Source organism: Rhipicephalus sanguineus, chromosome 2 (assembly GCF_013339695.2).
Source record: "Rhipicephalus sanguineus isolate Rsan-2018 chromosome 2, BIME_Rsan_1.4, whole genome shotgun sequence".
NCBI classification, from domain to species: Eukaryota; Metazoa; Arthropoda; class Arachnida; order Ixodida; family Ixodidae; genus Rhipicephalus; species Rhipicephalus sanguineus.
The window spans coordinates 209,387,244-209,404,892 of NC_051177.1; the positions used below are offsets into that span (position 1 = coordinate 209,387,244).

General features: G+C 45.5%; 1 protein-coding gene across 1 annotated transcript in view; it reads right to left on the reverse strand.

The window, feature by feature from the left end:
- Window positions 1–257: 257 nt before the first annotated feature.
- The window catches only part of LOC119384032 (signal transducing adapter molecule 1-like), a 41,752-nt gene continuing 24,360 nt past the window's right edge, over window positions 258–17,649 (reverse strand). Inside the window, 5 exon segments of the mRNA XM_037652323.2 lie at window positions 258–518; window positions 1,531–1,637; window positions 4,716–4,879; window positions 9,594–9,681; window positions 14,126–14,202. Coding sequence (XP_037508251.1) covers window positions 446–518; window positions 1,531–1,637; window positions 4,716–4,879; window positions 9,594–9,681; window positions 14,126–14,202 — 509 coding nt within the window. The 3' untranslated portion in view covers window positions 258–445.

Sequence of the window (17,649 nt, forward strand, 5' to 3'; positions counted from 1 at the left end):
AGCATAACACAGTTTCAAAACAAACAGCCGAGGTTGTGGGTTCGGTCTCCCCAATGGTTGTTTTCTTTCCTCTTCTTTCAACACCTAAATTAAGAACCACAAAGAACGCCCCTATGCTTTCCATGGCATCAGTATCTGTTGGCTTTGTATTGTCATGTTCATATAAAAGCCTCGCGAAAAAGCACTTAGAGTCTAACATGCCACCGACCAGCTGGTTCTCGTGGTCACAAGGTGCCCCACAAAAGCTGACACACAGGTGACAATTTTACATGATTTTATTATTTGCAAGTGGTCTGAAACACTTTTCTTTAAAAACCCTCAAGGCTACGAGCCGAACTGGCATGCGCACTTAATCATCACCTGGGAAAAAAGTGCCCTGGTGAGGAGTAATTTATTTTCTCTGAACGCAATCAATCAGCTGCTCTGAACAAGGAACTCGGGGGGGTCAGAGCAGTGGAAAGCCCACTGGTGTCGCCGCCGCTCCCTGGCCGGCCATGCTGGTTGCTGGAATGCCAGCCCTGCAAAACAGACAAGGATGCTCAGCACTTCGTAGCATGCACCTTCAATTCTGAACTGAGACACAAAGACTGGGATCTCAAAGCGTGGCCAATCAGTGGGCTCATCAGCCGCATGGTGAAATACGTAAGCCTGTATCAGAACAGAACAGCAAACTTTCACTTGTGTCTTATTAAAAATTTGCAACAGGCGACCTTTTTTTTTTGTTAGCTAGAGTCAACGTTAATAAAAGAGAAATAAAGCTTAATTTAAGGCAACTATGCTAAGGGCTCATACAAGTAAGCACCAACACCCAATAAGCATGTCCAGTCAATCATGAACCGCAAACAGAAACTAGTACACACGGGTTTGGTCATACCCAAAAGCCTATGCCTTGCTCGTGTGCCAAGCTAGGATCAGATATAAGCTAGCTTTCATACAAGTGCAGGCCAGGGATGGGCCCAGAGTCATTGTCTAGGCATGGAATTCGATGGCACCCATAAGATGTTATGGTATCTGTAAGTCTGCAAATACTGTCAATTGTAAAAAAATGCCACTTTTACAGAAATTTGTTTGCATGATGTGGATGCACCCACACTGACGCTTGGTGGCACATCTCCATCTCGACGACTAACGTCCATGATCAATGATTAAACAAACCTTTGTGGTAGCTGTAGTAGTTAGCGGTGAGAGCGTAATCAACGAAAGCAGTGTGACAGCCAGAAAAGCGTCCCTGACTGGATGCAGAACTTGGGCATAAGGCATCCCGCAGCATGTTATTGAACACCACGGCAGGACTAGAAGGAAACACAACGCGCGTCGTGTCTACCCTCTAGCCCGGCCGCGATTTTTCTTGGGGCGAGCGTAAGCGGGGAACGCGGTGTTACACCCAGGCGACACAGGCAAGCGTCGCAGAGCTCTTTTTAATATGGATGCATGCTATGAGCGACGCCAAGGCTTGGTGGGCTAGGGTTGCCACCTCGTGGTGTGTTAAAGTGACATTTACCCTCCGTAGGCATTATACAAGAAACTCACCCCGAGAAAGGTGGAGACATGGGCATCTGTGGAGGCAGGCCAGCTGCCATGTTGCCTCGTGGATCCTGTACTCCGCAGGCAGCTCCCTCACCGACAGGGCCATAAGGCTGTGACAACAGAGGGTTCACACAGAGCTGTTGATCGGGACTTGACAAATTACGACAGGATGACATTTGGTCTGAGTGTGGAGCGACAGACTGAAAATTATGGCAAAAGTATTTCAGCTATCAAGTGCGCTCTTGAGCACTTCATTAACCCTTTGCTGTCCGAAACCTTCCATCCCGTTCTGGTCTGAAACTAAAAGACTGATACCTCAAGTACTAAAAAGAAGTTTTCTTACTCTTTTACAGATGGCGCACAATGTAGTGAGAAAACGCGTGCATGAATCAACCACGAAAGAAATTGCCCAGCAGTGCCTGACCATGGACCACTGCAGCCGTGTTGCGTTGTTGGGGGGGCCCGACAACGGACCGCAAAGGGTTAAAAGGGCATTGCAACACTGTTTGAACGTAGTCATAAAATGCTGCCAATCTGTAGTTAATGCTCCTGTGAAACATGTACTACACAAGGCAGGAAATTTACAATTTTATGTCAAAAACAGCCAAAGTTCACTTGCTCTCTCTGCGGCAGTGTCATAATTGGTAACACAGCACCTCATAGACAAACAAACTTGCCATGGTGATTAATCGCACAGTCATTAAATATGGTCAGACCTTCACTCTTCCCATCTACAGCTGCACAGACGCCACATAACTGTTGCTGAGCAGGCCACTTTAATACCAAACGGGCCACTTATTTTCTTCAAGAGATGGAAAGTACAGTAATGTATGGAATGCTGACAACAGGCTGGATCATTAGTAATAATAATCATATCTGGAGTTTTACGTGCCAAAACAACGATATGAATATGAGGCACGCTGTAATGGAGGGCTTCGGAAATTTTGACCATTTGGTGTTCTTTAACATGCACTGAAATCACACAGTACACGGGCCTCTAGCATTTTGCCTCCATCGAAATGTGACCGCCGCGGCCGGGATCGAACCCACGACCTCCGGGTCAGCAGGCAAGCACCATAACCGCTACACCACCATGGCAGACGCTAGTTTGTGAAGAAGTGAAGTGCCTATACGTCCTACTGTCAACTCCTTCAAAAACCTCTCACTTAGGTGGCCTAAAGTTTCTTCAGGGTAGCTTGACAGTGTAAGTCGGCTGATCTGGTTAGAGAAGGCTTCATGGATCGTGTAATAAAATATTAGTATCTGGGGTTTTACGTCCCAAAACCACGATATGATTATGAGAGACGCCGTAGTGGAGGGCTCCGGAAATTTCGACCATCTGGTGTTCTTTAACGTGCACCCAAATCTAAGTACACGGGCCTCTACCATTTCGCCTCCATCGAAATGCGGCCACCGCGGCCGGGATCGAACCTGCGACCTTCGGGTCAGCAGCCGAGCACCGTAACCGCTATACCACCGCGGTGGACTCATGCATCGTGTGAGGGCACGATCTGCGCAGAGCTAAATGTAAACATGACAAAGCAATTCTGTTCTTGACTAACTCAGAGTGGCTTGACTGATCTTGGTGAATAAGTCCAACAGGAGTGGGTGTGCCTAACACGAATGCTCAGGTCCAAGAACTGGATGTGTTCTTCCTTCGGTACTTCGAAGGTAAAAGTCAAACCAGCACCCTTCATCATGCAGGAAATCGTACACTGGCCAGACTGGCAGGTGCGCCGTGTGATCGATCATAGAGCTTCATTAAAAGGGCAGCCCTCACCTAATCTGTCATTACATTGCAGAGACTGCACGTGCAAACCACTGCTGTAGGACACCAAGGTTTTATTCAGCCATCATGACCGAACCATTCTTAACTCACAAGTCAGGGGACACGTGTGTTGCGAGGCCATCAGTGTCATTGGACGATTCTGAGATTGCCTATCTGGCCATGAATATTCAATATTCAGGTCACTTTTTGATGCTTTGATATGGTGGTTGCATAGCTTTCTGTTTTTTCTGCCATTAAACTCACTTATTAGAATCGCGCTCAGTCGTCCACTCCTTCTCATCCCTAATTTTCTGTGCCTTTCTTTTCCAGTGTTAACTGAGTTGACAGACACTTTTCAAGCTCAAAAAATTAAATGTACCAAGGCTTGATTATCAAGCTTGTACTTAGTAATTTTTCGAGCTTGAAAAATGTCTACAAGCTTGTAGGAAAAAATTCCATCATGGCAGCACTGACATCGACACAAGTGCACTGGCGATAATTTCTCATGAAAACTGCGCTGCTTCTTCATAGTGGGTAGCAAGTGGCAAACAGGGACACAAGAACAACAAACCATGACAGGAGTTGCTTCTCCTCCTGCAGCCTGAGTCACTATATGGGAACACACAACCCCAGAACACGACCTAATTGTTCTCATGATGACTGGCCAGTTAGATCATTCAGCACATGAACACGAGGTGGCCAATAGCAGGGAAACACTACTAAAGAGACAAAAAGGCCTCACGTTCGTATCATCGTCTTCCTGCTCAGTATGCCAGTCTTACCCTGCCACGTTTCGCACCAACACTGCTTCACAGTGCAGCAGTCTCCCACCAGTTCACTCACTAGTCATCTGCAGTTTGTGCTTTTTAGTCACCGTACACTATCACACTATGCTACCTGATACACTGTTATCGGTCAAATGAAAGTAAAGATAAAGGAAATAGGTCACAAAGAAAGCCATAGTGGCACAAGGTTAAAGGCAACGTCCAGTGGGGGATGTATATTCTATGACAAAAAATGCTGTCTGCGTTACTGCCTCACACCTTTCTTACCTCCATTTCATGAAGGCAATTCCTTCAGGTTTGCCCTTGAAAGAAAGAATTATCATACAACCATTACAGCACAAAGCCACAAAGACAATCGATACTCCATTTATTTGGAATAAAGATTAATTAGCATTCACGCCGCTACCCGATTGCCTCATGGGTAGGACAGATGGCAGAGCCACACCCACAGAAAGGTGTTAGTTCCAAGTTCAAATCCCAGACTGGGAAAAATTCGTCATCAACTAGGGAGCTTTCATTTTTCATGAAATCCATTGAATTTCCTTAGTAGCTCTGCCCTCAAAACAAGGGGACAACAATTCTCCATTTCGTGAACCTTACATTGCACTAATCCTTGGCAGCATGATCTAGCTTACCATAGCTGGAGCAGCCTGCCGTGGTGGTGGAGGGGCACGCATCAGGCTGTGGTAGAGTGTGAAGGCGTCAGTCAGCTGCCGACTCGCAGCCACCAGAGATGCGTGCCGCCGGTCAATGCGTTCTAGCTCCTGCTCTATCAAGGGACCCATTCCTGCACAGCGCTCTGCAAACAGGCACCACAATGGCTCTTCAAGCAAAACATCATTTCAATGACAAGGAATCACTAACTCAGAAAGTCAGCAATTTATCTCTGAACCATGGCAACCATAGACGCCCTCTCTCGAATAATACTACACCCTGACAGGGGTGCATCATGTTGTGAGGATCGATGTCCTAACAGTCTCCCAGTCACAAGCATTTTCTCGAGGGAGCCAAGTGCGACTAATTTTATGATCGTGTCCCGATCCTTGATTACTGTTGCCAGTGTGATATAATGCTTCTTTTGTTGAGTGCACATTCACTGTCAGACTGTCCACTTTATCTTTGAGCGAAAAGTGGTGTCGCTTCTTTTTAACGTGATGTCCACAGGAACTCATTGTCAGCAAAGCGTAAGTACAACACAATCACAGCGCTGATTAGTTTGCAGCTCCTACCAATAGCTATCAACCTGGTGACACCACGCCTATGACGTAGCATGTATTCAGCAGGACAGCACAGACGCTCTTGTTGACGTGGGTGCTTCTGGGGCTGTACCTGTTAAAACAGGTTCTCCAGTGCATGGCTGTTACTGTGGATGATGATACAGGTGTAAGCTTCAGGGACTTGGTACTAAAACTTCTACATAACTTCATAGTAACGAAGCATTTTAGTGAATTTGAAATGAAATTATGTATGCTATTCTGAAATATTTGGTATCCTGTAATTCACAGTACTGAAAAATTTTTTTTTCATAAAAATGTAGGCAGGTCGGACGTGATTTTAAAAAACATGTAATTTTAATGATTTCACAGATCCGGTGCTTGTATTAAAGGGGCCCTGCAACACTTTTCGAGCATGCTCAAAAAGTGCTGCCAATCGGTAGTCGAGGCTCCCGAGAACACGCGAGCCAAATATTATAGTGGTGCGCACGACCTGGAATTTACAATAAATTCTCAAAGTCAGCTGAAAATCGCTCCCTCTTCTCTCGACAAATGATGTATTAGTCCGCAAAATATGACGCGATTGTCGGCAGTTCCACCATTGGCTGATGTTATAATCACGATAACACCCTCATTATTACTTTCGTTGTTAATTTTGAGTTCAATAAGTAGATAATATGGATGTTTATATTCCGTTATCGCGTTAAAAACACCGAACAAACATTAATATTAGCACTTCCGGTCTCACCGACAGCTCGTCTGCTCGTAGTTGCGTGGTTCCGTTTTCTTCGCCATGCGCAGTGCCGAAAAGTGAATATTTCTGTGCTTTTGACCATCGCCGGTTGCCTGTTGAGAGTGGCAGCCGTTCGAGTGTTGCCTCGTCAGCTGGGAACTGCATCGTCGGCATGTTCTCACGACCGACCGAGGCAGCCGTGCAGCATGTCTCCGATAACAATGCTGGCGTCCGGTAATGGCGGCGATTCGGGGTCATCTGCCAGTGCCGTCTTACGAGGCGGTGTATCGGAGTATGGGCCGAAACCGATCTCAGCTGTCATTCATTCCAAACGAGCGCGCAGGTTTGCTTCCATGGTTGGCAAAGCGATGAAAACACTACGGCGTTCGAGGTGCACACCCAACATTACCAAACCGACGCGCAGTTTTCAAGCACGCACGATACGGCTCCGCTCGACGAGAACGACGCAAGCCGACCGGAAGTGGCGGCACAGACCACGTGGTTGCGCCCAAACGTCAGAGAGAAAAAAATGAAGAAAAAATTTCCGCCGGCGCTCTTGGGCGGAGCCTCGCTCGTCTGCGCTCCCTCCCTCGTCTCGCTGCCTAGCTCTCCGCGCGCTCGCTGCGTTGAGTTGAGGGAGAAAGCTGCGGAACGTGATCTCTATAATTTGGTAACACGACTTAGACTTGACGGATTCGAAAAATTTTTGCGGCATGTGACTCGTGAAGAGTCAAACGTCAATAATGAGACTATTCCAATATAACTAAGAAAGGTGTTGCAGGGCCCCTTTAAGGGGAGATGCGGGTCGAAGACACTTTTTTTTTTAAATATTCATCCAAGAGCAATGAAACTTACGGTATTTGTAGATATTTTTTATGCCGATTTCAAATATATCATTCGTTTTCTTGTAAGTTGCATACTTTTTGTTCTGCACTATGACGAATGTGTAAAACAGAGGCCTTGTAGCCCCTCTATTTTGATCCTTAAACTTCTATATATTTTGACAATTGATGGCTCATATTGCTCCAATTAAACTGTAGAGTGCCGAAAACTATCGAGAAAGTGCATATGAAATATTTACTAGACGTGAAAAATTCAAACATGGGAAGTCCATATTGTCACGGGGTCATGACGTGGACGAAGACCGCAGGCGACGTGTCCGAGATGGAAGTCTTTATTTGGCCGAACTTGTGGCCGAGAAACGGAAAAGGTAATTTACAGCAATACACACTGTATGCACTGATAGCGGCGAACAGAGCGTCGACCGTCGATCAACTGACAAGCGGTGAAGCGCGTCGGCATTTAAACATGTGCCGTCGAATATTCCAGCGTTATCGCTGGCTCGTGCAAATTCTATAATAAGCTCGAGTGTGCGCGTCTTGCGCGCAATCTTAACAAAACGATCTACAATGATCGCAAAGGTTCTCGAACAATGAAACCGAATACAGCAAAAGTGATAAAGAAACGCACGTGGCAATATTACCCAGACACCAGTAAATGTTTACTTGCAAATTTTCTAATATGCATACCATAATATTGAGATTTCAAGGAGATAACTGCACTCCTCACACATTAGAGAAAATTTGGGCAAAATTTCATGCAAATCTGAGCACCAGAAGTACCAAAAGCAAGAGGGACACGTTGAAAAAGTTGCCAAAAAGTGTGTTTTGAGAAAAACGACGTCTAAAGTTAAAATTGGATGTTTATTTATGAAAGAGGTAACGAAACCCAATCAAAATTGCACACAAAAGAGGCAAATTGTTCGTCTAGTAGCCACCGCCACTAAAATGAGCCAGCGCCATAAGTTTCTCCTTCACAGCTCTTTCGAGCAGAGTAGCTATTGCGCGAGCTCCCACTGCCGTAGGTTCTGCTTGCGATCGGTCCGTCAATCGCCGCCCCTACGCTAGCCTCCTCGCTCGAAGCAACTCGCCGCAACGTATACGTCATCGAAAGAATACTTTCAGGGAACTCGCTGTTCTCGCATTGCAGTTCCAGAAACGACGCCTTTGCGTTTGTAAGCTGGTTCCCGGACGCGTATTCCCGAATGGTGACACGTTGGACACGCTGCACCGATCACGAGGATGTTCAATGCTGTTATGTCAGCGATCAAGGAAGACTCTTTCTACCGTGATCTTTCTTCGTCGTCGAAGAGTCCGATCTTCTCTTTGAGAGGCACTGACATACTCGAACGCCGCAGTGGCCGTCGCCGTCGCTAGGCTTCGCGGCAGCAGATGCACTTGCCATTCGGCGAGTGTTTGGCTTCGATTTGCGCCAGCGTCCTCGAAATTTGTTCACCAAGCAATACTTCACTGGCCGGTGACTGCGCTTGCTACGGTTCTCTTCGTCCATGATGAAAATAAATACGCGAGAGAAACGTTCAGCTGCGCGGCTCAATGAAACACGGACCCTGCAAGGAGGCTTCACAACACTCAAGGCGTGCAGCGGCCAATGGCGGTCCCCGATCCGTACCACGTGATTTAAAAGCTCGTCGCAGCGCTCGAAAAGTGCGGCAAAAGCATGCTTTCTTTATTATTTCTTGCGCTTCTGCAGCGCGGGAAACCGTGGTTATTTGAAGATCTCCTCATGCGATCCCCAATGGCGAGCGGCCGCGCATTATCGGCCGCGAGGCGCTAGAAGACGTCACACTTTCGGTCAAGGTTAACAGCCACCTTGCGCTCTTTAGACGCAATTTTAACGCATTTCCAATTGAGTCTCAACTTTGATTTTTATTTTCGGAACAGTAGAGATACTAATCTTAACAAAACAGGTGAAAACAAAAAATCGATAATTTTTGAAAAAACTCGCATTTTTCGACCTGCATCTCCCCTTAATGAGAATTTTGCTGTAGATGATTTTTCTTGTCATGGCTTCAATGCATAAGTTGATACTGTTCAGTCAACTTGTGATAATTACCAATATATGTGGTATCGTTATATGTGGTATTGCTACAAGTGGATTGCACTGTATAATGAAATTCTGGCAACAAAAACAGATCAAAAACAGATCAAAATGGAATCACTGTTTCAACAGAACTAGTTATAAGTCAGTAGGTTTTGTATTATGATAACGCAGGGAAATCTTCTGTGAACTGTTCTGACAACTGTTCACCTCTGTGTATAGAAAAGAATCATGGACGATATTGCAAAACTTGAACGATCAGACCTGACAATGCAAGCACAATTATTTTGTCATTTTTTTCCTCAAGGAAAGGATCTGAAATTTTTTCGTGAAGCATGTTTTGTAGATATGCATCTAGCAATTAAGACCACAGCAGGAAAGCATGCACTTGTAGTGCAGTAGTAGAGGAATAAATTTTGTGAACATGCCACAGCATGGTGGCATTTGCCCTTTACTGTAATTGTGCAGAGGATTTAAACCTTCCCTAGAGAGACTGAATGGGCCCCTTTCTAGGACCATGTCAGTTTTCTGACCATAATCTACGTCAGTCCGTCAATTCATTTTGCTCACCTCCTGCAGTGAATACTATGTGAAAGCGCTCTGACAGAGCATAGTTTAGCCGTTTTTGTTAAATAATTTCAATGCTACTCAGTTCTTATGAGGCTTACCCTCCAAGGCAAGCAATTCGGGGGGATCCGGCTGGCCACTTCGAGGATTTGCGTCATGCAACCGCTGAAGGGTTTCGTCGATTTGGGCCTGCATGCATGAACAAGTACAATCATCACCTCAAATGCACACATTTCTTCAAATAAATGATAGACATTGTAGATAAACTGTCTAAACATAGAGATTTCCAATGCAAAAATTCTTTGGGCACTCCTGGTGCAATGTTTTTTCAAGATAAACTCTATGAGGTACGTTATGTATAAGCTTGTGCGAATATTCGAACACTTCGAATATTCCAACGAATATTAAGGTATTCGAATTCCTTTTGATTCGAATTTAAATTATTGGAAATTTCGAACTATTCGAAATGAACGAATAGATGTATATTAATCCGCATGTAACCCCATGTAAAGGTGGTTTCACTGCAGTGCAAGGATGCTATACTGTGAATACACCTTCCCAGGGGAAATTCGCATTGCCGTGAAGCCCCACTTCAAAGTTAAATGAACATAGCCTCAAATCGATTCATCATTTTTTGAGTTAAAAGCTTGTGTGCTCTAAGTATAGTAAAGGCTTATATGTATAGTAGAAGTATAGTTAAAGGCTTATATGCTCAAAGCATAGTAAATTTTTAAACGTAACATATTTTACAGGTTATCGCAGCATTCTACCGAAAGTCAAATCCTGCTACTTCCTATGAACAAAAAGAAATGGCATTCGCACATGCTTTGTTTCAATTAAAAAAAAATGCTGTGCAGGTTAGTTGGGTCATGACAAATATGCTCATTTTTCTTTCCAATATGTGATATATACTATTCGAATTCGGTTCGAAATTATTCGACCAAATCACTATTCGCTTCGAACCTAAAATTTACTATTCACACAAGCCATTATGTAGGCCATCACATGAATTTTACACTGCCCTTTAATTTATTTTTAAAAATTTTTTTTTCCTACAACTGACCTCTCACTTCTGTTCACTGAGATGAGAACAGCGTCATCCACAGAGCCATAACCACTGCATGCAATTCTGTTGGCACCAACCGTTAAAGGTGTTAAAGAACTACCTAAACATAAGCAGCACACTTCCATAATGACTCACAAACGCAAGGAACACAAAGGCAACACGATCAGACATTGGGAAGCATGGCATGGAAACACATCCAATGATGACAAGCCCACGCCAATGCGACAGTTATAGGCTACTGGCACACCTCTAAGGTCTTATTTTTAGTAACGGCATCCTCTATAGTCTAAATACATCATAGGCACCATCTCCGAATTGCAAATACTGATCTCGAAGGCCATGCTTTTCCTCGCGGGATCCTGGCAAACATCATGGGCATTGCATGCCAAGTTCAGGGTGTGATCCTTATGTGGGGGAAAAAAATCAAATGTTGACAACATATTTCAGGTGCAGCTGCTTGGAGATTGGGCTGCTAAGCACGAGTGGACTGGATTGTGGCAGACCAGTGTTGCCTGGACGTGGTGAGTGATCAGGTCATTCGATGATTACTTGGAAAAGTGGTTCAGGACACCTCGGAGAGCATTCATGTCACTGCCGGCAATTCATCCGAAAACGACCAAGCCATGCATTGGGTTCTGACACCAGTAACTGCATCGCAGCTCCAGGACTCTATAGACACCACAGGAAGCGTGCCCCGAGCCGGTGGCGCCGCGGTGCGAAAGTGAATGAAAGGGACTCGCATGCACTGTGCAGCAGCCGACCCATGAGCGGAGCCGTGTCAAGTCGTTAGCAGTGCTTCGCAATGTTACCTATGAATTGCTGTGTCATACACTGTGTCAAGAGCTATAAGAACAAAGATTGGCAGTAATAGCGAACGTGCATGCTTTATCACATGGAATAAAAAATACCGCCCATAGGTACGGGCTAAATGTTTTTTCAGCCAAAAACAAACTGGGCAAGTTGTGTCCCACTGTTGGAAATAAGCTGGAGGCCAAGTGGGCACTCGCACTTGTAACGTTAGCCACAAAGTTAGCCTTGTTTGTACTTGTGTGCATTGTATTTTGATGTGCGGCCTTAATTATAATAATAATATCAGGGGTTCAACGTCCCAAAACCCCGATATGATTATGAGGGACACCGTAGTGGAGGGCTCTGGAAATTTTGAACACCTGGGGTTCTTTAACCCCTTGAGGGTTTTCGCCGTACATGTACAGCAGAAGCTTCCTGGTACTACAGTCGAACCTCGTTAATACGTATCCGCTTTAAGCGTACTAACGGTTAAAACGTAGTTGCGACGAATCCCCGACCGAGTCTCATAGAGCCTAATGCATTCGCTGACTGCATAAGCCGTAGTGCTTCACCCTACGCCTACCGGTTAGTGCGTACCCTGCGTACTGCGATAACGTTTTGTCCCATAAAATTTTACTACGCTGCTAAACTTCCCGACGCCACAATGTGCCGCCAAAGGTTTTCAGTCTTTTCGAGAAGTGCGTAGATCGGTCTATCACCGATTTCGACTTCCGCGCGATTGCGGCGACGCCTTTGCGGGTAAGCATCGGGAAAGAACGAAGGTGAGGCGGCGGCCACCGACGAACGCGCCAGCATGACTTATCGCCGACAACCTAAGCACAATAAGTATCTTCAGATATCTGCTCGGGTACGCGTGCGGCGCAGCACTGCTTTAAGCCTACTGCACGCATTTAATAGGCGACAACCTGGACGCGCTGGGCCGCCGATCGCTGCCGCCTCGTTGTGCGGGGCCGTGTTCAAGCGCGCGCCGCTTTGTAGAAACGAAAGCAGCTCGCCGTTGCGGAGTTGAGCGTTGCTGGTCGTGGGCGACGAGGAACCTCTTTGCATAGACGCTATCACGCTAAACGCACGCGTACGGTACAGCAAGCGTAGCGCTGTTGTAACCATACTGCACGCTTTTATTGGGCGACCACGCTTCCGTTCGCTGCCAGGACCGCTAGAGCGTCGCGGAGTGCGCATCGCTTGCAGGAAGTTCGTCATCGCCGCGTTAACCGAACAAGCTCATCTGTGCTCATCGCCGCATCTGTGCACGGTCTGGAGCGAAGTGGGTACGAAGAACACTCCCACGACAAATGCGCGCGTGCGGTACAGCAAGCGGCCCGGCGGCCCGGCAGTAACGCCGTGAGCCGAGAAGGTGACGCGCTGCACGCAACTAGCCAGGAGACGATCGGCTCCACGCAGCCGTACCGCGTTTCGCTGGAACTGTGTCAGTTTTCATTTAGTAGCAGATCGCGGTACAGACGCACACACATATACCGCGGAAAGCCGACACTGTCCGTTCTGTCGCTATGTTGGTTGGTCACTGCGTATACCGGACCCTGTAATCGTTACGAAATGCTCCTTGGCGTCGCCACCGCGCGCTATCGGCACTATCGGACGGTCCGTGCGAGAGTACCAGAATCTTTTCTCCAGTTTGGGAAAAAGAAAGAAAAAGCTTTGCAGTGGGTACTTTAGGCAATATTTGCTGTGGCACTGTATTTATTTCTTTGCTGGCGGCGATGGCGTACGCGAGGAGATGCAAATTTTTACTTGGTGGTTAATGCGTACTACCGTTTAGTGCGTAGTTATGTGGCATTCCCGGCAGGTACGCATTAACGAGGTTCCACTGTAAAGGGTTTTCGTCGTACATGTACGGCATAGCGTTTATTTTTAAAATGCGTGCCTCTTTCGATCATTTCTCTTGCTTGGCCAGTGCTGCCACACTTCGGGAATATGTGGAATTTTTTTCATGCGCCGATGTCTCTCCGTTGTTGCTTTTTTTATGCTTCGCAGAATGGTGCACCGGCTATCACTTGCGCAACCGAGCACGCCCCTGGCGCAGTTGGTTTCAAATGCACGCCTTCTTCAATAATTTCTCTTGCTTGGAACGTGCTGCCATGATGTCTCTCCGTCCTTTTTTTTTTCTTTCCAAAGTGGCGCGGCAGCTTTCAGTTGCGAATCAGAATGCGCGCACACGGTCCGGCTGGTTTCGGTTTCGTCATTCGGGCGGTCTTCGCTTCTTGTGCCCGCAAAGCTGATGGCTGTCTGGTTTCAAGCGGTCACCCTTTGAGAGATTAGAAACCAGACAGCCATTAGCTTTGCGGGCGCAAGAAGCGATAACCACCCAAAGGACGACACCGATACCAGCTGCACCGCAAGCAAGCACCCGCTCGGATGCGCAAGGGAAAGCTGGCGCATCGCTTTGGAAAGAAAAAAAAAACAACGGAGAGACATTGGCACATGAAAGAAATTCCACGTATTTCCAAAGTGTGGCAGCACATGCCATGCAAGAGAAATAATCGAAAAAGGAACGCATTTTAAACATGCAGGCACGTCGTACGTCAACAGCAAAAACCCTCAAAGGGTTAAAAGGACTTTTTGAGGGCCTCGTCTGTGCATGTTAAAAAATTACAAGGAAGACACACAAGGAACGAGCACTTGTCTTCTTGTCTTGCACTCAGTACTGTTTTATCAATACAATAATCAGTGTCACACCCAGCTAGAATGTCCTCCAAACAAGAGCAGTGAACAACCAGCCAGCCGATGCTTCCTACTCACAGGGTCGACACGCAACGGTTCCGGCTCCGTGACTGGGGCCTCTGGTTCAGGCTGCACTTCAGGTTCAGGTGGGCGGCCTGCAACAAAGCCATAGTGAGCTGCTTCTATACACACTAGGGTCTATGTGACTTGGCTCTGGATGCATCAGCATTTACAGGTATCGTGCACATTGGCTCCTGGGGTGAGGACAGCCCATCTAGCAGTGCAAGAATACTGTTGGTCAGGGTTGCCAGGTCGAAAACATGAAAAATAGCCAGCAAAATAGAAAAACTAGCCAATAAGTAGCTAATTTGAGCCAATGACAGCAAAAGTAGTCAAAAGTAGCCACACATGCTTGGTAAGAACTTCGCCGTTTTTATTTAAAGGACAACATACAAAAGCCTTTCGGCGACAATGCAAATAATTAAAGCATAAATTGCTGACTTCAGCAATCATTTTCTACAGGATGACGAAGTTTCTTGCGCTATTGAAAAAATGACATTCCCTGCATGCGTCTTGCATGACTGTTCTTAAAGGAACACCAAAAAACGTTTTTTCTTATATGAGTTAATTGTACTTTTACAATTCCAAAATGACCACGCTTGCCGCGAGAAGTCACTTGGTTAGCGTGACAATGAGCAAAAAGAAAATGTGGGTGGTGGCACCACCTTGAAATGCCCACGCCAAGCACCGTGACATCATAGATTTTGATAGCGTCTACTAGGTCTTACATAGCTCCTAATCAGTAAAAAAATAAAGTACATTGTCCTCCGAAGATGGCATGGACCTAACATACGGAGTTTATGTATTCCTTTATTTTTGTTCTCCCCCCTACAATAATGCCCATTGGGCACTGTAGGTATCTGAATAAATAAAAATAAATAAATAAATAAGATATGGAGTTTAAGGAAGCTTTGTTGAACGAATGTCAACAAAATACGAAAAGTACGCTTTGAAATCGGTGAAGTCACGTGCGGAAATTTCGGTGCAAAGCTTAAAAATACAATTTGACCTCGATTTTCTTCTGCATTAATAAACCTAAGATTGTGAAATTAATGACATTAGAGTCCCTCCCAGAGTACAATTTATCAATATAAATTGATTCGTCATTTCGCTTTAGTGTCCCATTACAAGGAATAGATAACGACAATAAAACTACTCTGGCATGAGTGTGCTCGAAGTCTCAGCTGCTGGGATTGAAGTTAAGCTATAGTGACTATCGCAATAATTTCTTGCGCGATGACGAAGTGAGTGCAGTTAATAATCTAGAGTCGCAGTCTGTACCTAACACCAAGAAAAGAAAACCAGTTTGTTGGATATCCGTAATATCGATGAGTGCAGAGCGCCTAGATGCGGAGCGCTTTTAATTGTCCTGTTCTCTTCCAATTATACGGTTTATGGTCGGGTTCAGGAATATGGGGCCTGCAAAATTTTGCAAGCCCCCTATTCCTGCTGCTCCCTATCAAGCAGCATGCAAGAGTTTTCCCTGAGTCACAGCTACATATCCAAAAGTATTTTCATTCGTTTTTGTGTGCGAGGCCTGCTTGAGGTTATAAACATGTAGTTCTTTATATATTTATTTTATCATCTCCACCATTGACTCTTACCCCTGCTTAGGGAGCAGAGCCATTCATTTAATTAAAGTTCATTAACTGTGTAACCCAAGTGTTAAATTCAATTTTGGCAGCTGGAAGCACATTTTGGCTGCCTTATTTGGCTATCACACCCTCGAACACCAGCTGCTGCAACGTCACCAGATATTGATAATTCGGCTGAAATCGGGGAAAGAAGAAAGTAGCCAAAAAGTAGCCAAGTAGCCAAGACATTTTTTTCCTGCTGCCACTGGCCTCAAAAAGTAGGCAAATTGGTGCAAAGTAGCCAAACCTGGCAACCCTGATGCTGGTTGTGGCCACCGACACGTACAGTGCCAAGTTATGCAGCTTAACATCAAATTTACGCCATGCCAGTATTTTTGAATCCTCGAGTAGCTACTGCCCCCTGGTAGCGATTCAGAACTCATAATGCAACAGAGGGACGAATAACCATCTGTTATGTTGATTAATAAGAGCAGTATCGAGCACGATTTAAAACGGGTGGAAAGCCCGCCACTTCATAGCGCTGGCAGCACTGCCTCACGGCCACCTCCTGACAGCGCCCCAGCTGATCGCGTTAAACAAGTGACGTCAGGTTCTGCTGACATTTCGTCTACTAGTTGTCATCAGCATCACCGTCGTAGCCATCACCAGGGTCAACAAGTGATGAAGGCAACATTCGGTAATTGGGAATCGCCGGATTCTCAACTTCGCGATTCATTTCAGCCTCGACACTTTGCAAAGCAGTGATTCAGAAATAGATGTCATTCCAAACAGCGACGAGGAGGTGCATGGGGATGCACGCTTGGGCCATGCTTAGCTATATGGGTTCAGATCATTTTTGCGTGTACAGAATTCCAGAATATGAAAAGGGGTTGACGGAATATCGGGTTACCGTACAATGACATCAACATGTTGCAACGCTTTGGACAACCACAGTGACAGATACTTACATTTCTTTGTTTCTGCCTAACATTCATGATGAAAAAAAGTCCTAACAAGGCAACGCATTTGGAATTATGCCACTGCAGCGAATGTACACCAGTAGAGAAGTAGAATACATTAGGTTTCTACAATAAAAATTCTGTGCTCGACAGGTTCCTTGCGCCGCCAGATGGCCCCACCTATCCAGCTTCTCGTGTTGACGGCTACGGTAATCCGGTATAATGCCAAAGCAAAGAAGTAGGGATGAGCGAATATTCGTGCGTTTCGAATATTCGAACGAATATTACAGTATTCGAAGTCGCTTGGATACGAATTTAGATTATTCGAAATTTTGAAGTATTCGAAATGAACGAATATATGTATACATTTGACCGCACATAACCCCCTGTAAAGGTGGTTTCACTGCAGCATCCGATTGCTGTGCCGTGAAACAACCCATCCAGGGGAAATCTGCACTGCCGCGAAGCCACATTTTTAAGTTTAAAAGCGTGTTATATGGGCTTATATATGCTAAGTATAGTAATCTTTAAATTTTAACGTATTGCACCACTTATAACTTGCACCCTACTGCTTTTCAAATCTTGATACTATTCAAGGCTGCTTCCACTTGATTTCAGACCAAAAAAGTGACATTCACTCATACCTAGTTCCAATCCTTAAAAATATTGTGCAAGCGTCATGATAAAAATGCTCATTTTTTTTAATAATATGTGGTAAATACTATTCGAACTATTCGATTCGAAATTATTCGACCAAATCCCTATTCGCTTCGTATTCACTTCGAAACTCAAATTCACTATTTGCCCATCCCTACAAAGAAGTCTAGGGAAGAACTAAAATTATCTACTAATGTTATCCGTGTGTTCCTTGTTGGCGATTATATTTCTCTATACACTTTGATAGCTTGTGGTTGTGCTAGCGTGTAATGTACGCGTAATGAAACGATGCACTCGTCATGCGTTTTCCGCACTTAGAAGCACACTACTGCAGCGCACAATGGTTCCCTGA